At 47.4% G+C, this 10096-nt stretch overlaps 1 protein-coding gene across 2 annotated transcripts; it reads left to right on the top strand.

Annotated features, from left to right (window-relative positions):
• Positions 1–65: 65 nt before the first annotated feature.
• On the top strand, positions 66–9764 carry LOC106611638 (elongator complex protein 1). 2 transcript variants are annotated; one of them, XM_014212050.3, is made up of 32 exons: positions 66–216; positions 397–558; positions 679–831; positions 1091–1151; positions 1262–1342; positions 1441–1526; positions 1617–1716; positions 1833–1923; positions 2063–2186; positions 2303–2396; positions 2624–2830; positions 3143–3307; positions 3487–3571; positions 3665–3829; positions 3910–4016; positions 4185–4285; positions 4431–4484; positions 4674–4910; positions 5041–5193; positions 5261–5380; positions 5499–5581; positions 7198–7283; positions 7365–7513; positions 7702–7825; positions 7917–8014; positions 8098–8299; positions 8410–8534; positions 8624–8684; positions 8806–8919; positions 9064–9175; positions 9298–9425; positions 9642–9764. In XM_014212050.3, the coding sequence occupies exons 2-30, from the start codon at positions 409–411 to the stop codon at positions 9099–9101; spliced, it is 3414 nt and encodes a 1137-aa protein (XP_014067525.3). In that variant the 5' UTR covers positions 66–216; positions 397–408; the 3' UTR covers positions 9102–9175; positions 9298–9425; positions 9642–9764. The 2 variants fall into 2 exon arrangements, with proteins under 2 accessions (XP_014067525.3, XP_082812012.1); XM_082955886.1 differs by lacking the exon at positions 5261–5380.
• The last annotated feature ends 332 nt before the right edge of the window (positions 9765–10096 follow it).

Below are 10096 nucleotides of genomic sequence, written 5' to 3'. Positions count from 1 at the left end.
TGCAATTTTCCTCCGTACAGGAAGAGGGAGACATTGAAATAGGGCTCTACGTATTTCAGCATTTTACCCTCAGGGTTGTAGGGTGAATCATTTGACAGCGCAGCAGCGTGTGTGTGTGTGTGTGTGTGTGTGTGTGTGTGTGTGTGTGTGTGTGTGTGTGTGTGTTGTTGATGCAGTAACGTTAGCTTTTGTAAATGTTATTGGAGCTACGCAAAGGTAGGTTACTTAGCTTTGTGTCACATCATGTAACTTATTCATTTTAACGTTAACAATCCAATGCCATGGCTTGTCTCTGCACGCACAGCTAGTTAGTTAGCTACCTTTCCATATTGGCTAGCTTGCAAGCTACAGATGCTAATCAACGCTCATTGCCGCAATCTGTGTGTGGGTAAATAGGATTTGTGTGTGATGCGCAACTTGAGGTTGCTGAAGAGCCATCGTTGCTTGAAGCTGCAAGGCCCGGGCACGCCGCAATGTTTCACTGTTCGGACAGACACAGGCACCGTGCTCATCGCTTCAGAATACTCCGTCACAGAGTTGGACACACGAGCTGGCCAGGTACTTTACGCATAGAAGTGTCCTCCAATCCTAGTCCTGGAGAGCCACAGGGTGCATGTTTTTGTTCCAGCCCAGCACTAACACACTGTATTCAACTATTCCTATACCCATCATGTTCAGGTGGTGAATGAGGTGTCATTGACAGTGGAGCGCTATCTTCCAGAGGATGGCGGTGGGACAGTTGTTGGTATCCAAGACTTACCAGACCAGGAGTCTGTGTGTGTGGCTACAGCCACTGGTGATGTCATTCTCTACAATCTGAACACTAACCAGGTATCGAGATTTGAAGTAGTAACCCTGTTCATAGAAATGACATAAGATTGCACGCATAACAGGTCTGTCCCGTGTGGCTCAGTTGGTAGAGCATGGTGTTTGCAACGCCAGGGTTGTGGTTTTGATTCCCACGGGGGACAAGTACGGAGAAAAAATGTATGAAATGTATGCATTCACTACCATATGTCGCTCTGGATAAGAGCGTCTGCTAAATGACGTAAATGTTCTGCCTCTGTTTTCACGTGGGTGTCCATCTCAGCTGGAGTGTGTGGGCAGTGTGGACAGTGGTCTGTCAGCCATGAGCTGGTCACTCACCACTGGTCAGTACACCAACCACCTCCAGATGATGGTCATTTATTGAATAGTCTATTGTTCATGGGGTCTATCATGAGCCATCGGAAGTAATGCTCTCTTTCTTGATACCTTCCAGGTCAGGACACCATTATCATGATGACCAAAGACTTAGAACCCATCACGGAGTTTGGGATCCATCAGGATGACTTTGGAGAGGGTAAGTGATCAAATCACATTAAGATGGGACCATAATGTAAAATCCCTGTGTACACTACGCATATGGTTGACTGACACACCCTTTTTATGTGTTTTTAGGGAAGTTTATCACAGTGGGCTGGGGGAAGAAAGAAACCCAGTTCCATGGCTCAGAGGGAAAGCACGCTGCCCAGAGGAAGACTATAGTAAGGAGTATTATTCACCTTTCACCCTAAAAAGAGCAGTTGAACACTATTTGATGGTCTCTGTCCCTGCCCTCTCTCTCTCTGTGACAGGAGGTGCAGCCGGCCATGTCGTGGGACGACCGCAGGCCAAGGGTGACTTGGAGAGGAGACGGGCAGCTCTTCGCTGTGAGCGCTGTTTGCCCCCTGACTGGTGAGAGTCAATGTTTTTCACAAACTCTGAGGAGTGAAGTGAAACAACTACTGTAAAACGATAAATACTGTAGATTGTGTTGGTGTCACATGCATTGCATATGTGTGGTGTTTCAGGTGCCAGGAAGGTCAGAGTGTGGAACAGAGAGTGTGTCTTACAGTCGACAAGTGAAACCGTCAACGGTCTGGAGCAGTCACTGTGCTGGAAGTAAGATTTCTGTGGAGAATCCTTCAACATCTTTGCTTACCTTGTTGTATTATATTGTAGGGTTTAGGTAACTAAAATACGACGAGTATCACAACATGGTTTGCGTGTGAGCTATATTGACACCAATGCCTTGTTTCAGACCGTCGGGTAGTTTGATAGCGGCAACACAGCGTCATCCTAACAAGCACAGTGTGGTGTTTATGGAGAAGAACGGCCTCCTACACGGGGACTTCACCCTGCCCTTTGGCAAAGAACAGGTCAAGGTAGGTGATGGTCACACAAATACTATACACACTGATCTAAGATCAGTTTATCATTTGTTCTTAATGGTTAGGCTTTGGAGAGGGCAACTGATCCTAGATCTGTGTGACTGTTGCAGGTGAAGGAGCTGCTATGGAACAGTGACTCGACTGTGTTGGCTGTGTGGCTGGAGGACATGACACCGGGAGAGGGGGGTCAAGTCAACACATACAGTAAGATACTCTACCCATTACTCCCAATATAATTTCTTACATTTATAACATTGGTTAATCAAATTGTCTTTCAGTCAATTTGTTGCCTTTTTTACCAAGTAGATGTTCTAATATGTTAAACTGATCTGGAGGGACGTTCAGCATACATTGTAGTATCAAGGATGAAGCCAACCGCGGCACAGCGTTTTATTTACCCCTGCCTCACTCCCTCTCCGTCCCTCCTCCAGTTCAGTTGTGGACAGTAGGTAACTACCACTGGTACCTGAAGCAGAACCTGTACTTCGGCAGCGACCCCCAGAGGGCACCAGCCTACGTGAGCTGGGATCCTGAGAGGCCCCTGCGGCTGCACCTGGTGACCCGAGGCTGGGTCAGCCTGAACTACGACTGGGGCTGGAGCACCGACCGCAGCCATGGGGAGGACGGGCATGACGACGGTGAGTCAGTCAGACACGGAACTTGTTTATAGTCATCTTTGACAGATCACACGTGTGTGTATGTATGTATGTACGTATATATGTACTATATATATATAGTACGTGAGTGGATAGATGAAGACATGGTTTCCAACCCCATTGCTTTCACAAACCACACTGTGTCAGATCAGTGATTTCCTCAAGGACAGGAAGGAAGGAAATGTGTTTTTTTTTTTTTTTTTTAAGTATTCAAAAAGGGTCAATGAATTAGAGCAGGGGAGATATGGAGTATCTAAAACGCATCGAGCTTGTCTGAATGCCTCTGTTTTGTAGACAAGGTCCTCGTATCAACGTTTCGTCAGTGTGTGGTGCCCCCGCCCATGTGTGCCTACGACCTTCAGCTTCCCGCCCCCGTCAACCTGGTGACCTTCCAGCGCCAGAGGACCAATGAGCTGGCAGCGCTCACAGCCGACGGACACATCTCTGTCTACGGCCAAGGTGGGCCATCTGAAGTTTCCTCTTATTTCTCTGCCGTTACTCTTCTCTCTTCGCCCCTAATCTCTTGATACATGTATCTCCATGGCCGCTTTTTCCTCTACATCTCCTTTCCCACTCATACTGTGCTGTTAATTCATTAAGACGGGTACTGGGTACATAAAGTCTGGTTATGTGTTCAGGTACTGAGGAACTGAGTGAGCCTGCAGCTGGATTGGGAGGATTCCGATCTGTCACACACGCCCCTAAGCTAAAGGCAACCTACAGGTACAATCGGGACAGTCATTCATCCAAAGCTTTTTCTATTATGACCCTCACACTAACGTTGTATTGCGCCCTAACATTGTGGCTGTGTTGCAGGGTTGCGGTGGATCAGGAGGAGCCCCTGGCACTGCGTCTGCTGCTGTGGCTGAGGGAGGATGTGTTCCTGGGGGTGGGGGCCAGTACAGACGGGCCGTCCCAGTCCAAGATGCTCATCCTGGGACCCTCAGAGGCCCAGGGCCCCCAGCCAACCCTGGAGATCAGGTAAGGAGGAATTATAGTTGACGACAACAATGCAACATATGTGCTGTCAAATGTCCCCCTAACTGTTTCTTTATCCCCAGGTCACATGTGGAGGTTGAAGGTCACGTGATCAGCATGTGTCACAGCTCCAAGACGGGCACGGTGGCGCTGCAGCTGGAGGACGGCCAGATCAGGAAGTTCCTCTGGGGTCAGTAACGACTACTTCCTGGGTTATGAGAATATTGCTTGTAGACTTGCTTGCAGAGTTAGATCATGATGTCTTTTCTGTCTCCAGCTTGAACAGCCCTGTATGTAAAATTGAAATAATAATTATAATAAAAAATATTATAATTTGATCTGTGTATGGTGTCCCCAGACTCTCTGATGCCTAGTGTGGTGGAGTGGCAGGACTCAAAAGGCTGCGGAATCAACTTCCCAGATCCCTGTGTGCAGACGGCCCTCTTTACCATAGAAGAGGTAAGGAAACAATCTAACTGAATACTGTTCTCACAGAAAATAGCAATATTACTATAGTTTGGTGATTTGATCATTTTGATTATGCCAAAAGTACCTACCTCCTGGTCTCTAATCAAGGGGATTTTTTGGGGGGTATTGTCAACAGGAGCATCTGTTAGGGCTTACGGACCGATCTCACCTGTTTGTTGGTGAGACAGAGGTATGTCTATTGTTTTGCCTTGGTGATTCAGCACAAAGGCAGAGTTACCATTGTGATTGATGCAAACACACCTCTTACTTGAATGAATTAGCTGCAGTGACTGGCACTCATGTCATATTCATTAAAAACATTTGACTTTATTCACCAATTTGATTTGTGTCATTGCCTCCCTCTGTTCGTCATCCACAGGTGGCCTCCAACGTTTCCTCCTTCGTGGTCTACGACGACTTCCTGCTGCTCACCACACACTCGCACACTTGCCGCTGCTTCCGACTCACCACGCTCACTGTCAAAGGGCTGCGGGTGGCCTTGGCTGCCGACGGAGGTCAGAATCAGAATGACCAGAATGACGAGACTCTCCGCAGGGTAGAGAGGGGCTCCAGAATCGTCACTATGGTCCCCCAGGACACCAGGCTCATCCTACAGGTCTGAACTGTTCCATCTGTCATAAAACAAATTTAAAAAACCAGGTTACATCATCGCTCGTACCCATATTGCTTAGCACTACGCCTCTGGTCGTGTTGATTTTTTGAGCACGTTGGATGTGTGTCTGCAGATGCCTCGCGGTAACCTGGAGACCATCCACCATCGAGCACTGGTGTTGGCTCAGCTCCGAAAGTGGCTGGACAGTCAGAAGTTCCGAGAGGCCTTTGAGTGCATGAGGAAGCTGCGGATCAACCTCAACCTGATCTACGACCATAACACCAAGGTGGGTAAACGCACAACCAGGTCGCTTCTTCTTTTTCAACTCACCTGGCTGTGACCTTCTGGTGTAGAATGGCACATGCAACCAGACTGTGGTTGGCTTTCGGGCAGGTGTTTTTAGAGAGCGTGGAGACTTTCCTGAGACAGCTGGACTCTATCAATCACATCAACCTGTTCCTCACAGAGCTCAAGTAAGAACGTTCAGCCTTTTGTTTTTTTTCTACAACAATCACAAACGATGCCCATTTGTAATGCATTTTTAGGAAATTGTCATTAGTTTCAGTATGTACTTATTTTGTCCTTTTTCAGGGAGGAAGATGCCACTACAACAATGTACCCTTGTCCAGTGAACACTACAGGACAGTCGGCCCCTGCGGCTTGTGGGGAAAAAGGTGGATATTGTGTGTGATGCGTTGTGCTGCACCATGGAATCTATGGACCAGCACAAGTGCGTGTTCTCTTGATATGGGTTATCCTTATCCTTTTTGTCATTGAAAACAAATAACATTTGTTTTGTATTGCACTATTTACAGAGCATTTGAACTAAACTCAGCAAAAAAAGTAACGTCCCTTTTTCAGGACACTGTCTTTCAAAGATAATTCATAAAAATCCAAATAACTTCACAGATCTTCATTGTAAAGGGTTTAAACACTGTCTCCCATGCTTGTTCAATGAACCATAAACAATGAATGAACATGCACCTGTGGAACGGTTAAGACACTAACAGCTTACAGACGGCAGGCAATTAAGGTCACAGTTATGAAAACTTAAGACACTAAAGAGGCCTTTTTACTGACTCTGGAAAAACACATAAAGAAAGATGCCCAGGGTCCCTGCTCATCTGCATGAATGTGCCTTAGGCATGCTGCAAGGAGGAATGAGGACTGCAGGGCAATAAATTGCAATGTCCGTACTGTGAGACGCCTAAGACGGCGCTACAGGGAGACAGGACGGACAGCTGATCGTCCTCACAGTTTTGGACCATGTGTAAGAACACCTGCACAGGATCGGTACATCCGAACATCACACCTGCGTGACAGGTACAGGATAGTAACAACAACTGCCCGAGTTACACCAGGAACGCACAATCCCTCCATAAGGGCTCAGACTGTCCGCAATAGGCTGAGAGAGGCTGAACTGAGGGCTTGTATATCTGTTGTAAGGCAGGTCCTCACCAGACATCACTGGTAACAATGTCGCCTATGGGCACAAACCCACCGTCGCTGGACCAGACAGGACTGGCAAAAAGTGCTCTTCACTGACGAGTCACTGGAGCAGGATCGATTTGGAGGTGGAGGGTCCGTCATGGTCTGGGGCAGTGTGTCACAGCATCATCGGACTGAGCTTGTTGTCATTGCAGCCAATCTCAACGCTGTGCGTTACAGGGAAGACATCCTCCTCCCTCATGTGGTACCCTTCCTGCAGGCTCATCCTGACATGACCCTCCAGCATGACAATGCCACCAGCCATACTGCTCGTGTGATTTTCTGCAAGACAGGAATGTCAGTGTTCTGCCATGGCCAGCGAAGAGCCCGGATCCCATTGAGCACGCCTGAGACCTGTTGGATTGGAGGGTGAGGGCTAGGGCCATTCCCCCCAGAAATGTCCGGGAACTTGCAGGTGCCTTGGTGGAAGAGTGGGGTAACATCTCACAGTAAGAACTGGCAAATCTGGTGCAGTCCATGAGGAGGAGATGCACTGAAGTACTTAATTCAGCTGGTGGCCACACTAGATACTGACTGTTACTTTTGACCCCCCCCCCCCCTTTGTTCAGGGACACATTATTTCATTTCTGTTAATCACATGTCTGTGGAACTTGTTCAGTGTATGTCTGTTGTTGAATGTTGTTATGTTCATACAAATATTTACACAAGTTTGCTGAAAATAAACGCAGTTGACTGAGAGGACGTTTCTTTTTTTTGCCGAGTTTAGTATTGCACTTAAATCATGTTTCTTTTACAAGATTCTTGATAGAGAAAATAATAATATTGTCCTTATCATCCTCAGGTACTGTCTGTCTATTTTGATGTCACATGTGAAGAAGACTGTTCCTGAGCTGGAGGTTGCCCTGCAGAAAGTCCACGAGCTTCGAGGTAAAACGGACACGAGCAGATCAGCAAGACGAATAAGGAATTGTTATCAAGATATCTGAAATGTAATGTGTGTATTTGTAGTGAACCCACCTAGTGCTGCCAACGCAGTGAGTGCGGAGGAGGCTCTGAAGTACCTGTTGTTTTTGGTTAATGTCAACGAGCTGTATGAACACTCTCTGGGCACCTACGACTTTGACTTGGTCCTCATGGTGGCCGAGAAGTCCCAAAAGGTGAGTGACAGTCGAATTGTACAGAACAGTACCTAATATCGTTACCGTGATGAAGCCATTGCTGCAGAAACTTTGGTGGACGACTGGACGTTCACTGCAAATAGAGAAACGACTGCAAATAGAGAAACATACATATTTATGGATATTAAAGCGATTTTGATTCTCCTTTGCCTTCCCAAACATTCAAGGACCCCAAAGAGTACCTTCCCTTCCTGAACATGCTGAAGACTTTAGAGCCCAACTACCAGCGCTACACCATCGACAAACACCTCAAGAGATACAGGAAGGCCTTGCATCACCTCAGCAAGTGTGGTGAGTGTGTCCTGCCATGGTCATCTCAGCATGTCATCAAGCTGACAATTCATCATTTGAAATGAATGACCTAAACTGGGTTTTGTGCCAGGTGAGGAGCACTTCACCGAGGCCCTGAATCTGGTGAAGGACCAGAGGCTGTATAGTGAAGCCCTGGGGCTCTACCCAACAGACAGCCCTCAGTACAAGGTAATGCACATTTTTAATAAATAAGTAGCCGCACTGTGTGCTACTGTTATGTCTCTGATCTCTAACCCCTGACCTCTGTCCAGGCGCTGAGCTGTGCCTACGCCGAGTACCTGGTGGAGCAGCAGCAGGCGGAGCAGGCAGGGTTGTTGCTGTGGCGCTGCGGCGAGGCGACCCGCGCCCTCCAGGCCTTTGTGGGCAGTGCCAGCTGGAGGAACGCCCTCTGTGTGGCAGAGCAGATCCCCCTGCCTTCTGACCAGCCGGCACTGCTGGCCAGGGACCTGGCAGGTACAGTGGCTACTCCGCGCCTCACAGCTCCACCATCAAGTCTTTAAAGTTGTTGTGATATTCAGTATGTGCTGCTCATTTGGTTTCAAATTTCCCCCTTATCATTTCAGAGAAACTGATAGAGCTCAGAAGATATGCGGAGGCGGCCATATTGTTGGAGCGGTATGCCAAGGAGTGTGAGGAGGCCATCTCAGCTCTGATCACAGGTGCAGTCTGGGAAGAAGCACTTCGATTGGTGAGTTAACAAGATGGCTTCCATCGTTCAACACACTCTTCAAACATTTCCCAAACCAAGACAAAATTACATTCTCTTGTCTGTTCTAGGTGTATTTGTACAACAGACAAGACATCATTGAAACAAACCTCAAACCAGCTCTCTTGGAAGGTAAACCCCCATTTTGCATGACAAAGTGCTAATGATATTTCAATGTTCAATATATTTGTTATATAGGTCATCTTCATGGCACCAAATGTATATGCATTGTTTTTATCAACACTGTCTTTAGCATGTAGTTCTCAGACCTCTTACCTGGAAGCTCAGAAGGCGATGTTCACTCGTCACAAAACCCGTCTGTCTGTGGTACGGGAGCTTAAGGAAAAAGCCAGGCTGGAGTTACTGGGTAAACCATTAATTGTTTCGTTACTTACGCAAGTATACCGTTTATAGTAGTTTTAAGACTCTGACAATTTGGCTTGTCCATGTTACATTGACCTGCCTCCCTCGCTCTGTTTCTCCCTGTCTCTTGCTCTGTCTCTCCTTCTAGATGAGGATGTCCCAGACTGTCCGGAGGCAGAGCTCTAGTCAGAGGCCAGTAGTGTGATGACAGGCAGCCATGCCGGCTCCAAGTACTCGCATAGTAACTCCCGCATCTCCTCGTGAGTCAGCACTTTACACATCTGTATAAATGACATGAAATACCTAGTGGGTCTAGATGTGGGTTTGGGAGTAAGGTGTCAGCAGTCTCACTATGAGATAGGAACTGACCTCTGTATCTCAGGAGGTCGTCTAAGAACCGCCGGAAGGCCGAGCGCAAGAAGCTGAGTCTGAAGGAAGGGACCCCCCTAGAGGACATGGCCCTGCTGCATGCCCTGGCAGAGATCATCCACTCTGTGGACAAGATGAGAGGTGGGAGATGCACACCCTTCCCCCTTTATTTCCCCCCCTTCATCCCGTTGGCCTACTCTCTCACACAATGATTTTCTCTGAAATCCTCAATGGAATTACAGTTACCTGGTTGGAGTAGTTTTTGTCTTATTTCATGTTTGTTATAGTGCTACTTAAACAGTAGAGTGGTGTGGGCAGCTCCTGTGTGATTTACATTGTTTTGTTCCACCCCTGCAGAAGAGGTGCACAGCCTGCTGAAGGCCCTGGTGCTGTTCCAGTTTGACGGACAGGCGGGGAGGTTGCAACATGCCTATGGGGAGGCTCTCCAAATGATAGAGGTGGCCCTTCCCGAGGTGTGGCAGGAGGGTCTTCAGCAGACCCAGGCACCGGTGAGAGAGACACAGACACACACACACACACACACACTTGTTCTTAGAGCTCATTTAACCTGTTTCCATTTTGTTCTTCAGATCACAGGTCCTAACTCCACAGCCAACAGCATCATGGCTTCATTTCAACAGCCAAGACCCTCAGCAACCCAAGGTGCGTTTTAGTAGTATTCCTATTTATTGCTATTGAAAACATACTATTTACTTATTTGTTTAGCAATACTAGGTGCTAAAATGTTCTTATTCCCTTTTTAGTTTTATTAATAAAATATGCTCTTCCTCTTTGCAGATTCAGAGACCCCA

This window comes from Salmo salar, chromosome 09, assembly GCF_965601325.2.
Source record: "Salmo salar chromosome 09, fSalSal1, whole genome shotgun sequence".
Taxonomy (NCBI): Eukaryota; Metazoa; Chordata; class Actinopteri; order Salmoniformes; family Salmonidae; genus Salmo; species Salmo salar.
The sequence above is the reverse complement of the archived record's forward strand: the minus strand, read 5'-3'. Positions and strand labels throughout refer to the sequence as shown.